The 27765-nt window shown below is 40.6% G+C and overlaps 1 protein-coding gene across 2 annotated transcripts; it reads right to left on the reverse strand.

The window, feature by feature from the left end:
- Positions 1-13354: 13354 nt before the first annotated feature.
- Positions 13355-25583, reverse strand: LOC143282896 (chromatin modification-related protein MEAF6-like). 2 transcript variants are annotated; one of them, XM_076588776.1, is made up of 7 exons: positions 25472-25583; positions 21824-21939; positions 21222-21297; positions 20527-20563; positions 19991-20180; positions 17808-17848; positions 13355-14165 (listed from the first exon to the last, which is right to left on the reverse strand). In XM_076588776.1, coding segments are annotated over exons 1-7 (543 nt in total). In that variant the 5' UTR covers positions 25553-25583; the 3' UTR covers positions 13355-14163. The 2 variants fall into 2 exon arrangements, with proteins under 2 accessions (XP_076444891.1, XP_076444890.1); XM_076588775.1 differs by lacking the exon at positions 17808-17848.
- Between the last annotated feature and the right edge of the window lie 2182 nt (positions 25584-27765).

Below are 27765 nucleotides of genomic sequence, written 5' to 3' on the forward strand. Positions count from 1 at the left end.
AGAGTAAGGCCAGTGCTGGAGTATGGCATGACTGCATGGGACACTACGGCCAAGTCCAATTTTGAACGGATCAGCAAGGTTCAGAATCAAGCTACCCGTATCATCATAGGGGCCATGAGGTCTACGCCAATTCAGGAGCTTGAAACTATCACAGAGCTCCAGCCCCTTGAAGACCGCAGAGACGTCAAACTCCTGACCCAGGCTGCCAAGTTCAAGAGGTTGCATGGCCACCCCAAGAAGGACAGGCTGAGGAGAAGGAGCTTCGTACACCAGAGCAGGATCATAGAACGGCAACATCAAGATATCCTTGACTATGCCCCCAAAGTGATACCCCGGTGTCTTGCCGTCCTTGCCTGGAGCGAAGGAACCCCTCCCCTCATCCAGTGCAGCTTCCCTGGTGTTGGCCCCAAAGATTCCCAAAGCTGCCCTGAAAGAAAGTCCCTCACCCGTGAACACTTCTACACCCAGTTCCCCAAAGAGCTCTGGACTCATGTCTACACCGACGGCTCTGCGACAGACGCCATTTGGAACGGAGGGGCAGGAGTCTCTGTTCAGTATCCAGGAGGCAGAGAAAAAAAGATCTGCCTCGATACCGGCCTGTACTCCACCAATTACAGAGCCGAAGCAGAAGCCTTGAAGACAGCAGCAGCCCACATCGAGGTCAGCCCCTACGCCAGCCACAACGTTGTCTTCCTGACCGACGCCCTGTCCATCTTGCAGGCCCTTTGTTCCAACAGAGATCCAGAACTCAACGATCTGTCCTCCTCTCTCGCCTCCCTCTGCACAAGTCACACAGTCACCCTGCAGTGGATTCCCTCCCACTGCAACGTGCTTGGCAACGAGACTGCTGACTCTCTGGCAAAGGAAGGCACTACGAAAGAGCAGATGGACAGGTCTACCAGCCACTCTGAATCCAGGACCATCATTAAGGCCAAGCTGCAACACAAGTAGAAGCAGCAGCATCCACGCCACAACAGAGCAGACCCGTACTGCCTGCTGACTCGTCGAGAGCAGGTAGCCATTTTCAGGCTCAGGACAGGCCACAACCGCCTGAAACAACACCTATACACGAAACTCCGTATCGGCGACACAGAACAGTGACCCTGCAGAACAGGCAGCCAGACAACAGAACATCTGCTGCAGTCCTGCCCGCTCCACGAAGCACTCCGAGAGAAAACCTGGCCCGACCCAATCCCAGCAGCCCGGAAGCTCTACGGAGGACTGGAAGACCTGCGACGTACTGCCGTCTTCGTCAAGGAAACGGGGGAATCCATCTGATAAATGACGAACGAGACAACAGCATAAATTTCCTAATCTTGTTTGTATGTATTCATCATCTGTCAGCATCAATATTTCCAGTGTTGTTCGAATTTTGAATATCTTTTTATTTTATTTTAATGTTCCCTTAAGGCTTTATCTTTCTAACAAATATCAACCATGTGGAAGTTGTATTTTCTTGTTGGTACATGGACTTATATAATTTGTTGATGAGGGAAGTTTCTGGTAACTGAATTATGTGAATCCAATATGTAATAATTTGGCATATTGTTTTCAAATTCATTGGGAATCTGCCCAATTTACCCAACACATGAAGCACCATTGCTTTTTTATGTACTCCAAGTATTTGCTAACAGAATCTAATGTGTAACAGAATCTAATGTGTAATTTTTCATGTGGAAACTTATTCGATATGCAGTCGTCAAAAAGGTGTGTTAAATCGAAAGAATCATCCGGTTTGACTTGGTAAGGTAACCATACCTCTGCCCCATAAATCGATACAGCTTAGATAAAGTACCTGGATTGATGTTGATATTTTTGAATGATCTTCGTATTATATGCAATGTGTGTGTGTGTGTGTGTGTGTGTGTGTGTGTGTGTGTGTGTGTGTGTGTGTGTGTGTGTGTGTGTGTGTGCGTGTGTGTGTGTGTGTGTGTGTGTGACTGACGATCTTTTCATGTTTTTTTTTGTTTTGTTTTTTGTTTTTTTAATTAAGCCATGACATAATGAAAAACAAAAAATCACTTTCTACTGAATATTTGAACATGGAGGTTTGTGGATCACGGGATTATCACTAAAAAAATCAGAAGTACTGTAGACTTCGGTCGGACACTTCAATCAATTGTAAGTTCCAGTCTGTCTCAATGCTCTGTGTGTGTGTGTGTGTGTGTGTGTGTGTGTGTGTGTGTGTGTGTGTGTGTGTGTGTGTGTGAGTGTGTGTGTTCGTATAATTTTATGTGCGTGCGTGAGTGTGTGTGTGTTCGCGCGTTAGTGTGTACGTGCATGCGTGCGTGCGTGTGTGTGTGTGCGTGCGTGCGTGCGTGCGTGTGTGTGTGTGTGTGTATGAACATATCATATTAATCATATTACGGAACAGAGGCTGGTCACAGGTAATTTTAAGTGTGTGTTGTGTTCCTCCTTCAGATGGGCTGCAAGCCTTCAGTCGTGATCACCACCAGCTCTAAAAACGGGCAGTCTACAACAGTGGTCCGGCGCTGTCCACTGCGGAACAGAGTGCACTCTGTACGTGACAGTCATACCACAGCAGTGCGAATCTGTGTGTGCGTGTGTGTGTGTGTGTGTGTGTGTGTGTGTGTGTGTGTGTGTGTGTGTGTTTGAGTGAGTATGTGTGTGTGTGTGTGTATGTGTGTGTGTGTTTGTGTTTGAGTGAGTGAGTGTGTGTGTGTGTGTGTGTGTGTGTGTGTGTGTGTGTGTGTGTGTGTGTGTGTGCGTATGTACGTATGTGTGTGTAAAGAGTGCACGGTACGCAGTAATGGTGTGTGTTGGTTTTAAAGAGTGCACGGTACGCGGTATGGTGTGGTGTTGGTGGTCGTAAAGAGTGCACAAGAGTGCACGGTACGCGGTAATGGTGTGTGTTGGTTTTAAAGAGTGCACGGTACGCGGTAATGGTGTGTGTTGGTGGTGGTAAAGAGTGCACGGTACGCGGTAATGGTGTGTGTTGGTGGTGGTAAAGAGTGCACGGTACGCGGTAATGGTGTGTGTTTGTGGTGGTAAAGAGTACACGGTACGCGGTAATGGTGTGTGTTGGTGGTGGTAAAGAGTACACGGTACGCGGTAATGATGTGTGTTGGTGGTGGTAAGGTAAAGAGTACACGGTACGCGGTAATGATGTGTGTTGGTGGTGGTAAAGAGTACACGGTACGCGGTAATGATGTGTGTTGGTGGTGGTAAAGAGTGCACGGTACGCGGTAATGGTGTGTGTTTGTGGTGGTAAAGAGTACACGGTACGCGGTAATGGTGTGTGTTGGTGGTCGTAAAGAGTGCACGGTACGCGGTAATGGTGTGTGTTGGTGGTGGTAAAGAGTGCACGGTACGCGGTAATGGTGTGTGGTGGTAAGAGTGCACGGTACGCGGTAATGGTGTGTGTTGGTGGTGGTAAAGAGTGCACGGTACGCGGTAATGGTGTGTGTTGGTGCCGGTAAGGAGTGCACAGCACGCGGTAACGATGTGTATATTGGGTGGTAAAGAGTTCCAGCTGGTCGGGGCCCGTGACGCTGACGGAGAAGGAGAAGAAGCTGGTGGCCAGGACCATGTACAACATCCGGCCCAAGCTGAGTGAGGTGGGCATCAAGGTCTTCCACACCATCTTCAGCATCCAGCCTGAGCTCAAGAACCTCTTCGGCTTCAAGGACAAGGTATGGGTATCATGCCGTGTGCTGTTGTTGTTGCTCTGTGTGTGTGTGTGTGTGTGTGTGTGTGTGTGTGTGTGTGTGTGTGTCTGTGTGTGTGTGTGTGTGTGTGTGTGTGTGTGTGTGTGTGTGTGTGTGTGTGTCTGTGTGTCTGTCTGTGTGTGTGTGTGTGTGTGTGTCTGTGTGTGTGTGTGTGTGTGTGTGTGTGTGTGTGTGTCTGTGTGTGTGTGTGTGTGTGTGTGTGTGTGTGTGTGTCTGTGTGTGTGTGTGTGTGTGTGTGTGTGTGTGTGTGTGTGTTTAATTCTCTTTGATGGATGTTGTAATATGTTACCGTACATTTTTATTGGAACTATTGTATTGTGCTTAGTAGTAGTAGTAGTAGTAGTAGTAGTAGTAGTAGTAGTAGTAGTATTGTTATTATCATCATCATTATTATTGTCATCATTATGTTGTTGTTGTTGTTATTGTCAACATCATCATCATTATTATTATTATTATTATTGGTGTTGTTGTTGTTACCTATGGAATCCTGGCAGGTTGGGTTTTGGTAAGCCCTAATATAAAATAATAAGATGTTGTTTTTTTGTTGTTATTTTTTTAATGTAAACAGATGAACCAAACCCTGCAGAAAAGAATTCAGTTCAGTTTCAGATTCAAGGATGTGTCGAAGCATGTGGATTGATTCACATACCGTACAACCCACACCTGGTGTATTCGAATGTAAAGAAATAAAACAACAAAAGTGCAGACGCCGGACCTTCGCACTATGATTCTATCCCACCGGTCAGGCCTTGAGAGTCATCCCTAAGCATGTGTTCATCTTCTTTCCGTTACACGACTAACATCGACGTGTCGATGACTCTGTCGTGGTTCATGCATCAGTGCTGGGTATTTTCCTGTCTCCATAACCCACTGAACACTGACATTGGTTACAGGATCTTTAACGTGCGTATTTGATTTTCTGCGTGCGTAGACACACGAAGGGGCTTCAGGCACTAGCAGGTCAGCACACATGTTGAGCTGGGAGATCGGAAAAATCTCCACCATTTACCCACCAGGCGCCGTTACCGTGTTTCGAACCCAGGACCCTCAGATTGAAAGTCCAACGCTTAAACCATTCGGCTATTGCGCCCGTGTTGATCATTGACATAAAATGATATAATCTTCTTTTCTTTAAATAAACAAAAAAAAGTAAATACATTGAAACAATCTTCTTTTCTTTAAATAAACAAAAAAAGTAAATACATTGAAACAATCTTCTTTTCTCTAAATAAACAAAAAGTAAATACATTGAAACAATCTTCTTTTCTTTAAATAAACAAAAAAAGTAAATACATTGAAACAATCTTCTTTTCTTTAAATAAACAAAAAAAGTAAATACATTGAAATACGCCTCATATCTCGCCCTTTCTCCCAGGTTTGACTGGAAAATCAAACTGAGCGTCTGGTCATTCGAATGAGACGATAATAAACCGAGGTCTTGTGTGCAGCACACACTTGGACCCACTGAAAAAAGAACCCATGGCAATACAAGTGTTGTCCTCGGGCGAAATTCTGTAGAAGAGATTCACTCTGATCGGTGCACTGAATCAATACAAGCACTCAAGGCGTTTCTGTTGTGCTTCTGGTCAGGTGTCTGACTGATAGATGTGGTTTAACCCTTTCACCGCCAGTCAGTTCAGAGTGCAAAATTCACTTGTGCTACGAACACAGAAAATACGGCGCCTAAGAATAGCTGGGGATTACCCCCTGCGATGTGTTGAAAATATGGCCTATCCTTCCACCGAACATTAAGAGCAGTGGGTTTATGTATAACAGACCCATGATCTGGTCACCCTTCAGTGACATGTGTCCTCTACCAAGCTTGTGCATAAATGCGAGTTTGGCAGTGAAAGGGTTAATGTATATGGATTTGTCGAAATGCAGTTATGACTTCTTGAGAAACAGAAACTGCATTGTATTGCATTGTATTGTGTTGAGTTGTACTGTATTGCATTGGGTTTCGCTGCTGGTCAGGTATCTGCTAAGATGTGGTTTGACGTAGTATGAATTTTGTCCGCAGTTACGTCTCCTTAAGACACAGAAACTGTTTTGTATTGCATTGTATTGTGTTGTATTGTACTGTACTGCATAAAGCGCGTTGTGTACTGTACTGTATTGCGTTGTATCAGCTGTACTGTATAGCTGTATTGTACTGTACTGTACTGTACTGTATTGCGTTGTATTAGTTGTACTGTATAGTTGTATTGTACTGTAGTGTACTGTACTGTATTGTACTGCGTTGTATTGCTATGTTGGACTGCAGAAGGACGAAGACCTGGATTACGACATGGACTTCAGGAACCACGCGGCTCGTTTCATGGCGGTGGTGGGTTGTGCCATAGAGTCGCTGTCCGACTCCAGCCAGCTCAGTGACCTGTACTACCGCCTGGGGGCCCAGCACCTCCATGTGCAGGGCTTCCAGAGCAAGAACTTCACCGTCTTCAAGGAGGCCCTGCTGATCTGCATGGCGGAGCACTCCTGCGACAAGGTGGGTGGGTGAAGGGGTCTGGGGTTTGGGAGTCAGTTGGGGGTTAGAGGTGGGTGGGTGGGGGGAGCTGGGTGGTGGGGGCTGAGATGTGTGTGTGTGTGTGTGTGTGTGTGTGTGTGTGTGTGTGTGTGTGTGTGTGTGTGTGTGTGTGTGTGTGTGTGTTCAGTCCCTTCAGCGCATACAAAACTCTGCTGCCCGACTCGTCCTCAGAAAGAAATGATCTGAGCACATCACTCCTCTTTTGCAACATCTCCATTGGCTCCCTGTCTCACACAGAATAAAGTATAAGATCAATACTCTATGTTATAAGTGTATTCACAAATCTGCCCCTTCCTATCTTTGTGGCTGCCTTCAACTCTACAGTCCATCTCGCTCTCTACGATCGGCTTCGGATCCACTCTGTTTACGCATACCCAGATTCAAACACTCCACTGTTGGACGCCGTTCTTTCTCTGTCTCTGGACCTTGCATTTGGAATGAACTTCCTCTTTCGCTTCGTCAAGTCTCCGCACTCAGCTCTTTCCAGTCTGGCCTTAAAACCCACCTCTTCACAAGATAGCCTCCCTCCCCTGCCTCTTCCTTGTCTTCAGTTTCTTCAGTTTTAGTGTTATGCATGCGTGTGAATGACTGGTGTGAAAGCGCTTAGATATGTCTCTGCACAAGATTCAGCGCTTTCTGAATATTATTATTATTATGAGAGAGAGTGAGCATAATAATATTTGTGTGTGTGTGTTTACGTGCGCTTATGTGTGTGAGATAAAGCATGCACACACACACACACACACACACACACACACACACACACATATATATATATATATATATATATACACACACACACACACACACACACACACACACACATATGTATATGTACACACACACACACACACACACACACACTGCCGACTCACCCACCCACCCACTCCCAATTAAACTCTGTCCTTACCCCTTCACTTCACTCTTTGACGACCCCCCACCCCCTCCCCGTCCCCCCAATCCCCTCACCCCTCAGGACAAGTTCAAAGGGGAGGTGTACCTCGCCTGGGACAACGTGGTGAACTACATCATCCAGCACCTTCAGCAGGGCTACCTGGACGCCAGCGGGCAGCAGGAAGACAGCTCTGTCCATCATCCTGACCCTCCAACCCAGCAGCGACACGACACAGCCCTTGAGGACCCCCTGAGCAGCGACGTCTTCACGAACAGCGTCCCCGCTGGCAGAGGAAAGAGGCACCACCCAGCTGGCTCTGTTCAAGTCACTGTCGCTGCCCAGGTCTGCAAAGAGGACGCGCAAGGCAAGGAGTTCTGTTCCTGTCTCTCTTTCAAGCTAGAGGCGTGTGCAGTTATGTTTCAAAACAGATTTTAATCTATTAAGTGAAAAGGGGTAATAAACGATGGCTCGGGTATTTATACATTATTCTGCTTGTTGCAGTACTGAAAATTAGCTTCCTTCTTGTTTATGTGTATGGGCCACATAAACATGAGCCTGATTCTTACGACAATTTGAAACAAACAATAAGTGAAATTTATGTAGACAAAATTTTATAATTAATGGCTGTGGATTTCAGTCTTGTTCCAAATCCTGCGATATATTATTTCCACAACTATAAACACGTAAATAATCCTATAGGGAAAGAACTAGTTTATTAAAAAAAAAATAATAATAAATAAAATAAAATAAGAACGTGAGAGAAAACGTAGATTTGAATAAATTTGGCAGGAATTACATTCAGACTGTCTTTGTAACACATGGAGAAGAATTAGTCCTTTCTAATAGCCCAGATTTCATTTCTTTTTTTTATTTTAGACACATTTTTAGTTTTTGATCATTGGTAGATGACGCGGATATTGAACATGGGAACAGGACAGACCATTCGGCCATTTTACAGAATGAAAATCACTCTTCTGCGAACAGGTGACCATGGATGATCATTTTATGTTTGAGCCTGTGATTGCACAAGTTAATTTCCATGTAGATTAATATGAAGTTTTTTTTTTAATTGATTTATTGATTGATTGATGACAACATAAGGAAAATCCGTGGGAACACAAGAGAAAAGTTGAAAGGATGTTCTTTCAAATCATTCTATCATTCACTCATTCGGGGGCAATGGCAAGACAAGGATAGGGGACATAAGACCTAGAGACATGCTTTCAGCCTCATTTTCTGACAACTAATCAACAGTTGGGTAGATTATTTTTTGATTTATTTCTTATATATCTCTATTTTACACCTCAGTTTTCAAGGTGAGAAAAGGGGATGGTCGGCTCTGTGGCAGGGGAAGGTGGGTGTCGGAGGGCAATACCAGGAGAGGCAAGACATGTAGCTTGCTAATAGGTGCACAAAAGATAGTAAAAGAAAACAAAAAACATGGAAATGAGTTTTGGGGATTCATCAGTCAATCCGATTTATCACTTAATCTCATTAATCAAAACCAAAAAAAATACATATATATATATATATATATATATATATATATATATATATATATATATATATATATAAATGTGCATAATTTCATGGACACACACACACACACACAATTCATTCATATGTAATTATTATTGTTCCTCATTTTCTCCCTCCAGATTTTCATTCTTATGGTCATTTGTTTCCATGCACGTTTCTACCACCTTATATGGTCATGTCCCCCACCTTCCCTTACCCTTCTTAATAACACAGGAACTTTGTTCAGTGATTTATTGGTTTCAGTGATGGAAAAGAACCAGAGGATCTATTAACATTTCCTGAAAGGACGTTGGAGACCAAAGACTGCTCTCCTCCCTGAGACAATGACAACAGACCATACATTGATGCCGTGTTCCAAGATAGCATAAACTTGTTTCCATGCTTACTTAGAATTTCCCTTTTGATCAGTACTGAATACACAGACCTCATACTTGATCGTCAAGCAAGCTCCCCCCCCCCCCCCCCCCCCCCCCGGCTCTTCCTGACCCCACAAAAAAAGACATCACTTCAGACATTTGTGTTTAACCGCCAACGTTTATCAAACAGGCTAGAAACTAAAATGACTTACTGTTCAGAGAAGGTGGACATGAATAACAAAAAGTCCTTACAGATTGTGCCACTTGTAAGTAGGTCAGCTTCATGTGTTTTTTTATGTAACACTGTTGTTTATCAAGACTTGTACTTGTTTCTTGTTATCAATTCTTTGTACTTTTTTTGAGTGTCTTGTTTCTGGTCAAGTAACTTGGTATGTGTATACATTCTGTGTCAAGATAATTATGGCTGACATAACATTACCAACAGTATTTTATAAACTGTTAGCCCCAATCTTTGTTCATGAGTCTCAAGAAGTGTCTATTTTGTTTTTGTGTGTGTGTGTGTGTGTGTGTGTGTGTGCGTGCGAGCATATGCACACATTTGTGCATGCATGTGTGTTTGTAATCTATTACAGAGGGCGTGTTACAGAGTACAAATTAACAGTGTTATCAGTATGTGATTGCAAACAAAGCTGCGAAAATTAAGGATTACTTAAAAAGAGTGTACATATATATATACAAATTATACTGAAAGTATACTTTTTGATATTGGTGAAACATACATATAAAAACATTTTCTGAACTTAGTTTCGAAACAAAGTCTTTAAAAAAAAGTGAAAGGATTTTTGAGATCTTGAGCACTATGGAAATTGAAAATTACTAAATATATGCATAATACATATAGCTTAAATCTCCATACAGCTGTGTGGATCTAATCCATAGTGGGGTTATCATATGGGTTTCACCTTTTACAGAGCAAATTAATGGTTACAGTTGGATTAGAAGTTTGTCAGTTTACAACCTGTTCTGATGAACTGTTGTCAACATTTTGATTAATTCGCAGTATCAAGTTAATGAAAAAAATATATCAGATAGGAATTAAATGTGTGAACCTCTGTGTGTGTGTGTGTGTGTGTGTGTGTGTGTGTGTGCGTGTGTGCATAAGGGAGTCAGTGTAAGCATGCTCTTATGTAGATACATTCATGTCGTTATGATGATAAATATGCAAACACAAGGCATTCAAAACATTCAAGACGTGTCTTGTCTTCATCAGTATCTCCACACTTTATTTCTTTTGATCGATATTCATGCCACACACAACTGTACACTGTCATCAATTAAAAGCAGGTGATGCATGGGTAAAACACTTCACATGCACAACCCAAACAGTTGCAGCCAGTCTTTACAGTCACTTTGACCAGCAGCAATATTTCAGTAACAATTCAAACAAAAAAAAACCCAAAAAAACAGAGACCATTCATTGCCTTTATCCACTATACTAGCATCTCTTTTTCCTCATAGCCATGCTCACCACTGTCTGATCAACAGAACACACCAGAAAGTCTTCACACGACAAAGGAGGCTATCAGTTAAGTGGTCTGTGGAGAATGAAAGAAGGAACACAGGGGTACCACTGAAACAAATTGTGTACACCAAAAGGCAACTGTCAGCTCAAACCCAGGTGTGTAAATGACTCCATGGGGTAAAGCCCTTAGAGATTGGTCTCTGGCCAAAGATTGGTGTGAGCACTATATATTCAGTAAGTATTTTTTTGTATTTATTTTTGTATTTTGTATTTCTTTTTATCACAACAGATTTCTCTGTGTGAAATTCGGGCTGCTCTCCCCAAGGAGAGCGCATCGCTACACTACAGCGCCACCCATTTTTTAATATTTTTTCCTGCGTGCAGTTTTATTTGTTTTCCCTATCGAAGTGGATTTTTCTACAGAATTTTGCCAGGGACAACCCTTTTGTTGCCGTGGGTTCTTTTATGTGCACTAAGTGCATGCTTCGCACGGGACCTCAGTTTATCGTCTCATCCGATAACTAGCGTCCAGACCACCACTCAAGGTCTAGTGGAGGAGGAGAAAATATCGGCGGCTGAGCCATGATTGGAACCAGCGCGTTCAGGTTCTCTCGCTTCCTAAGCAACGCGTTACCTCTAGGCCATCACTATTTATATTAGCACTGGCAAATGAACACAGTGGATCAGAGGAAGCTTGGTCCTGTAAAAGCCACTGCCAATGATTATCAATAGTAGTATATGTTGGTGCTCTACACTTTGACTTTGCCTCCTCCAATAGCCACTGAGCTTGCAGTGATTATTCCTATAATAATGAGGCAAGTCAATAAAATACAACACTAAAGTGAATGTAAGCAACAACAACAACAACAGGGTAATCAGGTGAAAGAACATCACAAAGCCACTGTTAATCCGTCCAGCTCCAGTTACCATCATTCTATCAGACTCATGCAACCACCCACTTGCACTTGGCTGCACTTTCATCACTTTCTCCACAACCACTCAGATCTGGAACCACATTTTTTTTGCAAGCGAACAGAAAAGGAAACTTCTTCCACATTTTAGGCCACTTAACACAGAATCAATTATCACTACTTTGTCCTCATTCAACAGTGTTCCTTACTTCTAGCGTGACCAATATGCAAATAAATCTTCAAAGAAACAGCCGATTAAAAAAAAATTTGTTTGAAGATATAAATAATGTTTCTAGGACAGCGGTGATGGTGGTCATTAGCCAGCCCAGGATGTGAAAAAGTTTGACTGGATTCAGTTCCAATGCTTGAAAACCATGGCTTTGGCATTATTTCATTTTCCTTTCATGCAAAGCCTTACTTTTCACTTCAGAAAGAACACTCGAATTAATCATCTTTAATAAAATATTATCAAATGATTATTTTTCCTAGATATATCAAGTTTTTATTTTTCCTTTTTCTTTGTGAATGTTGTTATAATTTTAGTATGAACTATTTGTGTTGACATTAAATTCATTCAAAATCTTCAGTATATATCTACGCATACTATCACATTTACCGGAAGATGATGAAGTTAGAAAACACTGTGTTTTCTTTATTTTGTTTTATCTTATTTCATTTTATATTTTTGGAATTTTTGCAAAAGCAAAAAACAAAACAAAAAAAAGCAGTTAAAACTGTTTAAAATATCTGATATATATTGTTTCTGCCACTAGAAACGTTACCGCTGGCTTGCTACAACTGAACTGCCATTTTTCTCTGGGGCTGACACAATTACAACTTTCCTCATTTTGTCTACTGTACCAAGTGTCATGCCTGCAGATCCAGTCACATCCACCACCTCACAGAAAACAGCACAGTGAATACAATAAACACAAACCATACTATGGAGAAAAAGCCTTAAATACAACAATGAGCCAATGTAACGAGAGAAAAAAAAAGAAGAAAGAATTAAAAGCACATTCGCTCTCATCACATAAAAACAATTAAGTACAGACTGATTACTGTTTTTCAACCTGGTGACCTAAAGCATGTACATGTACTCATCTTCCGTTTGTTGCAACTCTCAATTTCATTCCCTTGACACTGTACATCTAGATGAATTCTTGAACACATCATTCCTGACATTCCTGACACAGTGAAAACAAGTTTAGTCAACTTCCTGAATGGAAAAGGAGAGTTTGGTTTCAGTTTCAAGGTGTTGAAGCATGCAAACTGATCCATATATCTACACCACAAACAAAAACCCCCAAAACAAAAAAAAGTTGGAAAACTATCATCAGTTATTGCATATCTAAGGGGACATCAATGGTTTCTCCAGTCAATGGGAAACCATTTACAGCTTAGTCTTTTGTGAAGGACTATGACTCTCAAACTAGGAGGCAAAATTGCACTGGATCTTAGTGCTGCAGCCTTGTGGGCTAGTTGGCCTTTGGGAACTATCCCAACGCCAACTGTCCTAAAACCCTCTTGGCCGAGAGAGTGGGGATGTACTTGGGCAAGACACTCTCCACTATAAACAAATTCTAGCCCAAATAGTCGTAACAGCAGTTGCCTCCTCTGCTGTTCTGATGGTCATAGTTGGACACGACTGACTATCATACATATATATATATATATATATAGGGGGACAGGAATAGGAGGGGGAAGAACCTGTATTCTATCTAAGCTTATGAACAACCACATGTTGAAACGCTTTTTAACTCTATAACTATCACCCCTCTTCCTTCTGTCTCATCCACATAATGTCATTTCAAAACAATACTTCTCTGATACCATTTGTTCTCTAGTCTAACATTTGTGCTCCTTTAACCCTTTAGTCAGAAAGCCTTTAAGTATTCAAACAAGCCACATAAAGGTAGTGTAAATCTACATGCTGTTTTTTTTCATTCATGCACATTCATCTCTATGTGGAATAGCAAAATAATAAATTAGTGATACCATGGAGTGTTGACCAATGCAGGACATTTTCTACCTGTCACATAGCATGCATATAAAACAGTGATTAACAATTCATATTCCCAATGGTAAAAAAACATTTACTGATGAATCTCTACCGTTGTTCCACTGCTCTCTTGTACTATTCTTAAACAGGTCACAACAGCTTTCTTTCTCAATCTATTTGATTATGTGATTCTACACTTCCCTCTGTCTTGCCTGCATATGTGTGCACACGCACACGCATTTGTGTGCATGTTACTTTGTATATGCATGTGTTCCTTCTGTTGTACATACAAATTGAACATTGTACATAAAAAAGAAAAGCTAACTTAAAAACAAAGTGCAAAGAAGTTCCTATTAAAAAAAAAAAAAAAAAACTGCCATCAATACAGTATATATACTTTAAAAAAAATATTAAAAAATAAAAAAAAGAGAGAGAAAACAAATTAAGGTGAAAAAAAAAAGAAACTGAACAAGTCAACCAAGTATGCAAAACAACCTACAACGAGGTCAGCCATAAGAAGAAGTTGAACAGAATGTGCCCTGTGATGGTGAATAAAACACTGTTGTTGAGGCATGTCAATTGCTGTACACCCACACTCTGCCCGCCAGCCTGTCCGCGGCACCAGTACTTTAAAGAGCCCACTCACAGGTCATATATCGAGTTCTGGCCAACCACTCTTCAGTTCCAACACTGTCACAGCAACTAATTGTGGCCCCCTTTTCCCACGTCCACATACTCCTCCTTGACCATTAGACGAATCGCTCTGAAACAACACAATCGTATCTGATGATAGTCAAATGCCAACAAACATTTTCAATGTTTTATCACAAAGATAAAAACAACAACAACAAAACGGCCTGGTTTATAGCTTCGAGAGACAGAGGGAAGAGAAAGAGAGGGGGAGATGGGTTTGTTGGAAAAAAGAGGAAGGGGGGCAAGCAATGCTTTACCAGTGACATGGAAATACTTTAGAATCCATCATCATGCCTCTATGTAAGGAACTTCCGTACAGTTAATGATGGAATCCAAAAATACTCTGCAAACTCCATTCTTTATTTTCAATAATTCTTTAAGGCGTTATCAAAATTTCTTCTTCTTCAGCGTTCCCAGTTATCATAATTCAAAAATCATTTTCATTACTTTAAAAAGTCAAATATGGCTGGTAAAGCAGTACAGATCTGGCACAGCAATACAGGGTCAACTGGCACTGGTATTTAGAATAAACCTATTAAGAAAATAGAGGAAAAAGTGCCTTAAAGATACAACAAAGCTGAATGAACACACAAAGTCATACAACTCAAACACTGACAAAACTAATTTCTGACTGTCACCCCTCCGTGTACAAAAACACTCAAGCACACCATCCATCCATCAATATCAAACACACACACACACACCCACACAACCTGAGAAAGACACACACAGGTACACATACACAGACATATAGTGTATACACAATCATGTGCATGCACACATCAGGGCAAATGGGGAAGAAAAAAGAACAATGATTAAACTGAAAATAAAATGCTTTAACTCTGATTATGTAAGAAAGCAGTGCCACACTTCATTAAGCTTTACTCTTCTATCACCAAACTAACAATCATTGGCAGCGATCTGTTTGTTGACTGTCATCAGCATACCATCACAATTGTTCCCTCCCTTTGCATTTGTGGGCTCAACTCAGACGCATGTTCACTTGTAGGAGATCTACTTGTAAATTTCTTTAATTGTACTTCTAATTATTTCAAATATTCATCTTTGATTCCACCCTCTATGAGTCTATCTATCCTGTTTCCCCCAACTCATCATTCAACTCTCCTCTTCTGTTCTACCTTTTGAATAACACTAAAATGTGAAAATAAATACTTTAACAAAATGTCTATAACCAGTGTTTGTGACATTAAATAAAAGTCCTCCTTTTGTTTCAACAAGTGGACTTTTATAAATATAACTAAACTTAGAATTTTCACACTGCCATATTATAGGCAACCATACTCCATTTTCAGGGGTGTGATTGCTGGGTATGTTCAGATTTCCATAACTCAGCAGACTCTAATTTGGATGAAAGGACCTTTAATGTGCTTATTTGATGTACTGCATGTGCATAGCAATAATAAACATAATGATGTATCAAAAAGTTGAATACTGATTGTTTGATAATGCTAACATTACATGCATAAAACAATAATCACCATGCTCCATACTGAGAAAAAGGACCCACACTACTTGAAATGCAAATTTGAAGAACAGATTATTAGAAGCAATTTTTGTTTCATGGCAATGGATGCATAAACACCATAGGCCAGGTTTTATCTTGGATACTGCTAAAGGCAATGGAAGCAAACCATGACTGTTATCATACTGATATTGATAGATTTCTTCACTTTCAACTAGTACAAGCTGAGTCTGGAAAAGGAATACTAGGAAAAGCAGTACATGGACATGTGAAAGTCACGTAACAGAGGCAGAGATGCCAACTCAGAACACGAAAAACCTGAGCACACGGATGGTAACAATGGACAAAATCCGTCCAACTGCACCAGTCACAAGCACGAGGGGTAATACAAGGCACCTTGTACTACAAGTACAACAAATCTCTTTTCTCTCAGCTCAAAAAGGGAGAGAAAAAAAAAGAAGCACTTTTGCAACACTTTTCTTTCCAAATATTCAAAACAGGCATAAACTATTGCAAACTGTTGTTTGGGAATTCAATCAAATGGCGTAAAACTATCCAAAAAAAACAAAAACAAAATGTAATCAAATGAAAAATAAATGATCTTTCATCAGAACAAGATGAGAAAATCCGAGTACCTCAGATTAATTCTGAACAGTTGACATCTCTGCTGAAGAGACCAACAATACATGATACAGAAAACAAATGAATAAAATAGAGATATACATTAATATAAGGGAAAAAAATTAGCATGATATATTATTAAAGCTAAAAAGAGTCAACATGCTGTTTGTGATAATCAATGAATGAATGATAACCATTTAAACAAACAGTTGCCTTCAAGTCAATTTGCATCATTCTTCTGGTGTCTGGCAGCTATGCATGCATGCCTAAGGAGACAGATGAATCAATATAATTTCTGCCAAAGAAGACGGAAAGAGTGGTTAAAACTATATATAAGCACATTTGTCTTGCATCATCACGTGATGACACAATTCTATAACATCAGCCTCAGGTGGTTTGACTAACAATTCCTCAACAGTGACAGGTACAAAACGATCAAACAAAGCACTGAAACCAACTAAGGCGGATGGGTAAAATGGCTCATGTTACACCAACACTAATCAAAAAAGCATATTTTTAAGATTTTATTCTTCAGCTCATTCGTTCGATAAACATTTTAAGACATCCAGTGGGAAGGCCATGCTGTTCCATTAGGGCCAGTTTAGTTTTGATTATTTTAGCATTCAACTTGTCAACTTCAACAACACAAACCCAAAGCCCTAACTGCTAGTACTAAGTCTAAGCCACACACACAATGGTTGCGTAATACAAGTACAAATGCTACTAATCAGTATGTTCAATACGCAAGAAAGCAACTGTCATCATCTTCTAAATTTGTCTTACGTGCACCATTCAATGTTACTGCACAGTAAGTGGTATTCATCTCAATTTCTGTGCTCTCCCTACTAGTCCAGTCATCAAATCACCCAGCATTCTTTTTCACTGAGTGTGTTAAATTCTTGTTATTGATTTCATTACTGGAAGTTATTTTTTATTTTTAAGTATCGTTATCCTTATTTGATAACTGAGTGGGTGTGGGCACAAGAAACAGATTCCACTTCCTTACATAAAACATACAATCTGCAACTCCACTCCACACCCCTCCCTAATTGTACGGTCTATTGTACCAAATAACATCACAATGAAATCAATCTATAAAATACAGGCATAAGCACAGAGGAAATCAAACCAAAGGCTAATTTTAAAAAAACTTCCCCATATTCAAAGTACCTAAAGCACATCAAAGCAAAGAGTGAAGTACAGTAAAATAAGAACACTACCTGCCAACTGCTCATTCAGAAGGTGGATGAAATAATAGGACAACCAGTCAAAACCAAAGTCAAAACAATGGGACAACCAGTCAAAGCCAGAGTCAAAACTCTGCAATAAACAAACGAAACAAAAGAAAACAACTTCCACATAACATCCACAAGTAAACAAACACAACATGGAACACACTAACCAGTCATGAAACCCGATCAAAGCCAGTCCAAAGCAGTGAGACACGACAAAGCCACACGCCCAGACAACTCAAAAAGGGAAGGCCCAGACAAACACGAGAGACACAACACATTACACTGGCAGCTGTGAGCAGTACAGGTTCAGTGAGACAAGGACTCAAGACGTGCATAGTGGGGGTCCACTCAAGCCCTGCTGGTGCATACTTACAGGAGGTGCTGTCTTTTCCTTTGCGTTGCTTCCCTTCCGGCCTGGCACACCAATTCACACGCTTAAATCAGTGAGTTCAGCACTGGGCTTCCCTACTCTCCCACCCCCTTCCCTGCTCACCACCCAGCCCCTCCTTTTAAACAGTGGGATGAGGAGGAGGACAAACTGTAGGGGAGAGTGAATGTCATTAAGAAATGTGAACACCTATGCATTTTGCATTCGAGAAAAGATTTTGTTGTTGTTAGAACTGATAGAAAGAATAAAATTGAAATGGCCATGGTCAACTTGACTGTACAGTGATGGAAGGATAAGTAATGTACCTACACTTCTGAAGTGAAAACTTGTTGAGGATGAAGGAATATGTTCTTAATAAAAGAGAGGGAGTGTATGTGCCTGCATGCATATGTGTGCATATAAGAGTAAATGTGTGCTTGTGTGATGTGTGTGTGTGCAAGCAAACGTGTGTTTGGGTATATGTGTGTATGCATAAAACGTGAGCAGTTTAAAGGGGCATGAACTGATCATTTAGAACTGAGGACCATTAACTGCTGCCTTATGATTTGTGTACTGATATTTAATATAATGACTGGAATGATCTGGCACATATATGCACATTCCAGAGTGTATGTGTGTGTGTGTGCTTATGTGTTTTCTCACACACATGTGTGTATATGTGTGCACAAGAACTTCAAAGAAATAGAATAAAACAATATATTTGTGATTTTGTTCTAATAACACTCTTTTCCATTCTTTTTCTGTAAATGCGTTGGCCTTCTGAGTATAATTCTGGAAAAGACATACAAATTAATCTTCATTTCTTTTACTGAACATCTAAATTCTTTGTTGATCTCTTTTGAGATCATTTGATAGCTAAAAATGATACCAAAAAAGGGGGGGGAAATGGGCTTTACTTTCAGATTCCCCAACTTTTTATCAAAAAACAAGTTGTTAAAACCTTATACACCTCTGACCAAACTTTACTTCAACACCATGTGAACAGATGTGCAAAATGGGCCCTAAGGAGGAAAACATGTTTTTATGTCACCCTCCCTAGCCAGTAGCAAATGTGTAGCTGTTTAGCCTGACAAAATGATGACAAGGTCATAGGATGAAACCCCATCAGTCCATACATGTTGTGGGATATTTCAGCCTGACCAATCCTGCCTGAGCAGAGTGTGCTATGAACTCAAACAGGATGACAGGGACCAAAGTCAGTTCGTCCATTCTAAAAAAAAGTATCCTTAACGCTGTGTTATTGTCCTCCAAATAATCTAACCAACACTGCGAGTGCCTATATCCCTCTGGTTTGATAGCACAGGGATACGCTGTGAACAAAACAAATGACCGCAGCCCAATCACACAGTCTCAAACAAATGTAAGCTCCAGAGTATCGTCATCATCATTACCGTCCTGCTTAAATCAATGAAAAGATGTTTCAAGTTTCGTGGCCTTTATGTCCTGCTGTCCTGGTTACCTGTTTTCATATTCTGCCCCCTGTTTCATGCGTGGGCCTCATGGAGTCAGTGTTAATGTTTTAAATGCATCTGGATTTTCGGATTTTTGTCACCAGAGGGACTTGATGACTACCTCCACTCCAGAAGGGAAGATGTGTATGACTAAGCAATTACTGTTTTAAGGGTTTTATAATTATGTGATTCCTGTGCTGTAAGTGTATAGGGTGGGTGAGAATGGGTTGAAATGAAAACCACCACAGTGCACAGCGGTTCAGGATCTTCTGTGGCAGGTGGTCCTACAGCATCCCGACACTGAATACTCTGTGCTGGGACTGTGGTAAAACACACCAGCATGTGGCTGAAGCATGGGGCAGCGGCAGCAGGTGGTATGGGAATGATGCTACTGAGACAGGTGGAACCCTGATGTAATGCCAGTACTGATGAATGAAAGATGGTCTTCCTACTCTTTACCCTCCTCCTTCCCCCTAAAGACACACATGCACGCATACACACACCCACACACACCAAGCATACGGACACACACACACACACAAAATCAAAAATGTTTGCTCCGTCAGGATTTCCTTGTCTCTGAATCTGATACCTTTTAACGATACAATTCATAACCTCAGATTCTGAAATGAAATGTGATTCAAATTCATACACCCTGCCTGTTCAAAAACAAAACCAAAAACAAACAACAGAGAAAACATATCCAGGATCGCTCACCTGTTTCGACCTTTGCTCTTTCCTTTCTTGTATCGTGCACTCTTCATGACCTTGCCCGGTGCATGGTGACCGGAAGAAATGGAGGCAACGGGGCCATTGGCGCTGTCGGTTGGAGAGCTGGCACCGTTACTCTGTGAATTTGGTGTCCCCACGTTTAGACTACCATTTGTCTCTGGGCTCTGGGGGTCTCCTGCAAAGCAGAGGATTCCAGCAAATGATGAAATGTGAATAACATCAACACTATTACCTGCAGCTGTTTTCATGTACAGTGTTTAATAAATATTTTCTTTCTGAATTAGAAGAAAAGACGCAAGTATACAACACACAAACATAATGCATCGTGTTAGCAAAAATATAACTTATCAAAAGTTCATGTACGGTACACATAAAAAGCAAGAGTAAAATAATTAACAAATGACCCATTCAAAACAAAGTGATTTTTTTTTAAATTTCTACATCAAATCAGAAATAATCGAAAGCTGTCTAGAATTTATAAAGTAGAAAGGTAAGAAACAAAGCACCACTCAGCAACTCACTATTTCTCTCTGACTGGTCTGTTACTCCACTCACAGCCTGCACAAAATACACAGCACAATCAGCATCACGACAGGATCATAGTAAAGTGATTATGTAAGCCTATATTAACAATTTCTTATTTCTAACCACCATCATTTATAAATAATACATTTGCTTCTCACTTATCTGTTTTGTTTGTTTTTGTTGTTTGTTTGTTTTGGTTTGTTTTGGGGGGGGGGTTGTTTTTTTTTTGTTTTTTTTTTGTTTTGTTTTGTTTTGGGTTTTTTGGTGGGGGGTCAGGGGGGGGGGAGGTTGGATGTGTTTGATAAGCATGCACACAGTATCATTATCTATGATCTACCAGCAACAAGGTCAGTATTTCTGTCTTCTTAAAACAGAATGCACCTCATCCATGACTAAAACCTGAAAATTATTTGCTTGTGTGTGACCCAAAAAGTACCCCCAAGAAATACCAGAAGAGATTCATTCACAGTTTAAAATGTCCACATATCACCTGATAGTGATCAGTCCACCTGATTACAAATGAAAACTCATAAACATGCTATGCACTGCAAGTGCCACAACCATAAATTTAACAAGCAACAAAATGATTTGTGAAATGGAAGTTGCCACAGTGGACATGGTAAACATTGCAAGAAAAAATACAAGAGCATATTGCATTTGGAACCCAAACTGTACTGTCAACACCACTTACAGCAGCTGAAGTGACTGAGGACTTGGAAAACAGTCGATCGGACTCTTTAAATTTTCTGTTTCGCTTGTCTGTTTTACTGAAAAACAAAATGAAATTTGCAATGTTATTCAATGTATCAACTTAAGTCACACACAGAATAAAAACAAGTCAAAACAAAATCAACTTCATTGTTAAGCTCAACAACAAAAATAATACTCTTCCACCACCAGGAACTGAGGAAGCCAGTTTGTCAAAAAGTAGAATAATAATTCATATCTGAATTAAGTGCAAAATAATATCTATGAAACTTGTTATGAGTACACAAATGTCAAAAACTATCTGTCCTTATATAATCACAAACTAAACTTTTTTTCTTTCTTGATTTGGTAAACATTATGCAGCAAGCCAATTTTCTACATTTGCTTAACACCTTCCACCCTAAATGCAGAAGAAATAGAAAAAAACAAAACAAAAACACACACTGACACAGTCATAAGGAAACCAAGGGAGAGGGTGGGGGGGGGGAGGTAATGGTTGGGAGTCAGAGGAAAAGAAACCTTCAGACTGAATCTAAAATGATGAATGGAAATATCAACAACACTTTAAAAATGTGTTTGACTTACTTGGTGTTGGTGAGATAACGATCCCATCCTTTAATGATGTTACCATACAGCTGTGTATCCTCCAAGTAGCTACCTTCAAAGGCATAGATCTGCCGTTCCAGGTTTGCAAGGGTCTCCTGCAAAAGAAAGAAATCATTTATTTAAAATGGATGAATGAAGCCTGCATACACATAAGTGTGGTCTCAGAACATTTTGAACACAACACAGGTGAGGTAAGTCTGTAATGAACTTTGGTCCTTTAAGAGTTGAACAGTTCTCACCATTCACATATATATTATTAATTTCTGGGCTTATGCCTTTCACTCCCAGCCATAGATATATCCCCCAGTTTAAGGGTAACTGTATTATCAACAGTCCAGTTAGTCACATGAGCATGCTTACTTCCTTGTAAATGTTGAATGCCTTTTTGTAGCATGTTTGAAGCGATACCTCAGCAAGTTTGGGCTTGACTTTTATGCGTTTTTTCTTTGCAAAGAGAAAAGTTGTTGAGCAAGTTAATATGACTGCCAGGACAGAAGAGATGGGGGTGGTTGTCATCTTGGAAGTGGACAGGGTTTAGGTTTCATGTCAGTCATCGGTCACTGACCCATACAATTTTGAAATAATTGTGAAATGACCCATTAATCAATAATGTGGCAGTTAGTCACTTGACTTGTTGATTTTTCGTGGAATCGGTCATGCTAAAAGTAAAACGAGTAAATGGGCTTTTGTAGATTTCTCTTACTCTGCAAAACAACCACGACTGCAGTTTCAAACTCTGAAAAATTATATATTCATTCAACATATATATAAATAATACTCTAATCAATAAAATAAAATAAAAATTCAATGTAATCAATCAGCGGTTGCTCTGCAGTTCCATATTGAGCAGAGAAGACAAACATTGTGAAAAAAAACATATCAAAACTTGTACCAAGCCAGGAAACGAAAAGAGGTGTGTTTGCACAAAAGCATCAGCGTTTGCGTATTGTGAACTGCGGAGGAATACAGTGCCAATTTAGCTTTTTACTTTCCTGCTAGCCTCCTCGATTCAGATGGAGGATGGCTTTGATATACATATGTGTAGAACACTTTGCCATAAGAAATTATCATCCACATGTGGAGCGTGCTGCCAAAGCAACTGCCTAATGTCATAAAAGATTGAATGAGTGTTCAGAACAGTTGCAATCGCATGCATTCTGCACAAGGCTGGAAAGTCTGAATCTCAGAGATTTCTTTAGCATCTTTGGCCAGCCTACACATTTAATTCATTGATGTTATTGTTATGCAACAGTGTGGCCCTTTCAATTAAACTGAGATTTTATCAGGATATGTACAACTACAAGTGTACTTTTAAGTGCATGACTGTTTTTCTTTCAACAATTCAGCAGCCATACTTCGTTTCTGGGGTATGTTTGTGCTTCCATAACCTGATTTACAAGTACTGACATAGATAACATTATCATCAAAGTGCATTTGATATATTTTTCCTATGTATACACAAGAACAGAATTAAACAGGTCCAAACATTATGCTGGCATGGCACTTTAGGAAATTTTAGAGACATCTTTCTTAGTTTCTATGAAGATTTTAATTTCAACAAAACTGAGGAAAGTGCTTTCCAAACACAATGACATCAGACCAACATAAGTGACACTGACACTGTAGATCTGATGTCCTTCAGCTGTACTGCTTTGCTTTTGTTTCCAGTTGTTCCTCTGCATTAATGGGATGATAATGTGAACATTTACTGTCCATAGCAGTCAGTGTAAGTCAGTGTTTCACTCACTTTCAGCATTTTGTATTTTCACTGTTCACCATGACAGTAAACATTAGCACAAAGTTTTACACTCTCTCTCTCTCTCTCTTTCTCACACACACACACATGCACAGATAGGTAGGTAGATAGAGAGACAGACAGATACTAAGATAGACAAACAGATACTAAGATAGATAGATAGATACTTAGATAGATAGATAGATAGACAGACAGATCTATACCATTTCACACAGTGTCATACCAAGTGTGATTGACATACCAACAAGTGTGATGGACAAATTACAAATACATACCAACGAGTAAACCAACAAGAGCAATGGACAATTACAAATTCAATTACAAAGCAGCTAGACGGGGGTGTTGTTTTTCCTGTCCTATCAATTTTCAAAATGACCCATTGTTTTGTGGTAAACCAGTCAAATTACCCATGGAGTCATGAACCAAACCTAAACTGTCAATGGGTGTAGGAAAAAAAACAAAAGTTTTTGGTTTAGCTTGCTTGAAATCTTCATTTACCAAGAAACCCTCCAGATGAAAGCTTCAACTTCAAGGCAATTCAGTTTCACTTTCAGTTTCTCAAGGAGGCCTTGCTGTGTCCAGACCAACAGAAATATGCCACACCACATCTGCTAGGCAGATCAGATGCCTGACCAGCAACATAACCCAACACGCTTGGTCAGGCCTTGAGTGCATGCATATTTGTTTACTTCTTCTTCTTCTTCTGCGTTCGTGGGCTGCAACTCCCACGTTCACTTGTATGCACACGAGTGGGCTTTTACGTGTACGACCGTTTTTACCCCGCCATGTATGCAGCCATACTCCGTTTTTGGGGGTATTTGTTTACCTATCACTGTATCAGAGTGGATTTCTGCTACAGAATTTTGCCAGAGGACAACACTCTCATTGCCATGGATTCTTTTTCTGTGCACCTAGTGTGTGTGGTACTCGGAACCTAGGTATATCGTCTCATCTGAATGACTAGATGCTCAGTTTGATTTTCCAGGCAAACTTGGGAGAAAGGGTGAGAGGGGGATGTGAACCCAGACTCTCATGGACTATCTGTGCTGGAAGATGAGCTAACCATTCTGGAACCTTTCCTGCAAGCAAGTTTACATAACTTTGAGTTAGCGTTTGTGTTATAAATATAATATTCAATAATTCATTGAATAATGGTTTTAGTGGTGTGATTCAGCACAGGTAGTGGACTGCTTTCACCTTGGCACTTTCTTACTGTGAAGTGAGAACCAAATTTTTGTATGAGAGAGAGAGGGAGAGAGAGCTGAGTTTGAGTTTGAATTTATTTTTATTCCCATTCACTTTTGGGACATACTCATAGAGATAAGAGAAACCAGGAAACAAGACAAAAACAAGGTGATAGTCACAGAGGAAGAGCGATATTTTAAACAAAAGAAACAAATGCCAATGGAGGGATAATACAAATGGGGAAAAATAAAATGAAATAAAATGAAAAGCCAAATGTAATCATCAGTGTGATACAATGCAACAGGAATAGCGAAAGCAATACTCCATTGTCAAATGCACAGAACACAAGGCGAGAGAAGCAAGGGAGACTACTCTTATAATATTTCATCAAATAAGACAAAAATTTTTGTCACAGAAATGATCATACTGACCGAACAGTAACACAATCTATGGTACAGACCTTGACAGAAAAATGCATGTTAGAGCCATACATTTTACACACAGCAATATATAAGGAAATAACGAGTCAAAATACAACGAACTTTGCGAAGAATTCAGGTAACCCGAAATGGCGCAATAATAACACTTCCGGACATTTTAATTTCAGCTGCAAAAGATGAATTCAAGGTCCGTTTACATCACACTGATAAATAACATAATAAAGATTTCAGTTCAAATTTACTTACTGCGATTTCTGCTCTACGACGCACCAGTTCGATCAATTCTGATCGAGTGTCTGACGGTTGTGAATTTTTAGCGTTCGCCATTTTTCTGCAGTTTTCTACGGTAAAAGAGTTATTTCCCCGAACCCCTCGTGCCTCTTCATTACATCTTAATACTGCAACAGTGCGAACGACAGAGAGAGATGGCGGGTGATCGTCAGTCATCCCTCCACAACCCCATCCAGGGTTACGAGACCGACGACGATGATGACGACGCAACAGTGCGCAAGTTCCGAACAGCATTTAAGAAAAGAAAAAAAGTACTTTACTCAACTGACTAATGGATGATGAACGATCATCATTATGGACACAAAATCTGACGAGACGTGAAAGAGACGCGTTTCGATCGGGGTCAGCCCGATACTCCCCTGAGTCGATACTCCCCCGTGTCGATAATCTTTCACTTTCACTGCGTTGACGGCCACAATCATCAATTTGATTTTTACGCCGTTTTGTTGAGTTGCGATGAAAGAAAAACAAACTATAGAAAGTGACAGACCTATTAGTGACGGGATGAAAACCTTGTCCTCAGTGCTCTAAGTGGGTTCTCCGGCAGGCTACTATCACTTCACTTTTCGCCCTTTCGAGCTAGCTGGTCCCTTGCTGATCTAAGACAGCAGGGCCCCAAAAATAAATTTTAAAAAAACAAAAGTATTGGGGTAAGAGTGGGGAGGGGGTGGGGGATAAGGGACCTATTATCTAATTAACTACTGACTGGGGGGCACCCTAGACTTAAAGGTGTCCAAGGTGTCTGCTGCCATAGCTGTTTCAGGCAGGTTGTTCCTGTCACGTATCGTTCTGGGGAAGAAGGAATATTGCCTGTATTGGGTTTTACACCGGATCTGGTTGAACTGGCGGGAATGTTTCCTTCTTTGTCTGAGTGGGGCTGGCACGATGCAGCTTTTGTCGACGATTCTGCAGGACAGGATGACTTTGTATATCCGCATTTGAAATTTGGCACTATTTTTTCAGGTCGTGGCCTGCAAAATTTGCGAAAAATGGACATGTCGGAATAATGTGTGTAGCACATCTTTCTGTACAGTTTTGGACCTCCCGAATCGAAAAATACCACATAAATAGACCTGCATCAACTCAGTTCCGAGATATCCTCATTTGAAATTTGGCACTATTTTTTCAGGTCGCGGCCTTCAAAATTGGCGAAAAATGGACATGTCGGAATAATGTGTGTAGCACATCTTTCTGTATAGTTTTGGACCTCCCGACTCCAAAAATACCACATAAATAGACCTGCATCAACTCAGTTCCGAGATATCCGCATTTGAAATTTGGCACTATTTTTTTAGGTCGCGGCCTGCAAAATTGGCGAAAAATGGACATGTCGGAATGTGTGTAGCACATCTTTCTGTATAGTTTTGGACCTCCCGAGTCCAAAATTACCACACAAATAGACCTGCATCAACTCAGTTCCGAGATATTTGCATTTGAAATTTGGCACTGTTTTTTCAGGTCGCGGCCTGCAAAATTGGCGAAAAATGGACATGTCGGAATAATGTGTGTAGCACATATTTCTGTATAGTTTTGGACCAGCTGTGCTCCCATGCTTCTAGCTTCTTGAGGTCTTCCTGAAGTAAGTTTTGGTCATTTTTTGAGGCCTTCAAACGGTAGACAGCTGTGTCATCAGCAAACATACGTGTCAGTGAGGAGAGTTCTTCTGGCAAGTCATTGATGTACGCCAAAAATAGCGCCGGGCCTAAAACAGAGCCTTGTGGGACCCCAGACTTCACGTTGACCCGTCTGGAAGCTGCGCCCTCTACTACCACCGATTGTTGCCGGTCTTTCAAGAAAGCTCCTATCCATTTGTTGATCTTTTCATGGACGCCGTAATGTTTCAGTTTGTGGATGAGGAGGCTGTGGTTTACTTTATCGAAGGCCTTCGCAAAGTCCATAATGATGACGTCCGCCTGATTTCCTTTCTCTACAGTACCAAACAGTTCTTCTGTAAAATTGAGTAGTTGTGTCTCGCAGGACCGAAACTTGCGAAAGCCGTGTTGTTCTTGACACAAAATTTCGTTGGATTCTAGGTGAGACATGAGAGCACTGACGATGACATGTTCCAGAATTTTGCAGGGGATAGAGGTCAGAGACTGGGCAGTAATTAGCTTGGTTGTAGTGTTCTCCTTTCTTATATATTGGTGCAACGTTTGCATATCTCCAGTCAGAAAGGACATAACCAGTGTCAAGAGAGGACTGATAGATCACCGTAAGGACCGGAGATATTTCAGGGGCAAGGTTTTTCA

This window comes from Babylonia areolata, chromosome 6 (genome assembly GCF_041734735.1).
Source record: "Babylonia areolata isolate BAREFJ2019XMU chromosome 6, ASM4173473v1, whole genome shotgun sequence".
Classification (NCBI taxonomy): Eukaryota; Metazoa; Mollusca; class Gastropoda; order Neogastropoda; family Buccinidae; genus Babylonia; species Babylonia areolata.

Excerpts from the sequence above, each read along its gene's own strand:
- LOC143282896 (XM_076588775.1), bottom strand. The coding sequence starts at position 25,552 with ATGGCGAACGCTAAAAATTCACAACCGTCAGACACTCGATCAGAATTG. Across the intron at positions 21,298-21,823 it reads CGTTATCTCACCAACACCAA|TAAAACAGACAAGCGAAACA; the intron begins GTAAGTCAAACA and ends TTTGTTTTTCAG. Across the intron at positions 20,181-20,526 it reads AGACCAGTCAGAGAGAAATA|GAGACCCCCAGAGCCCAGAG; the intron begins GTGAGTTGCTGA and ends TCTGCTTTGCAG.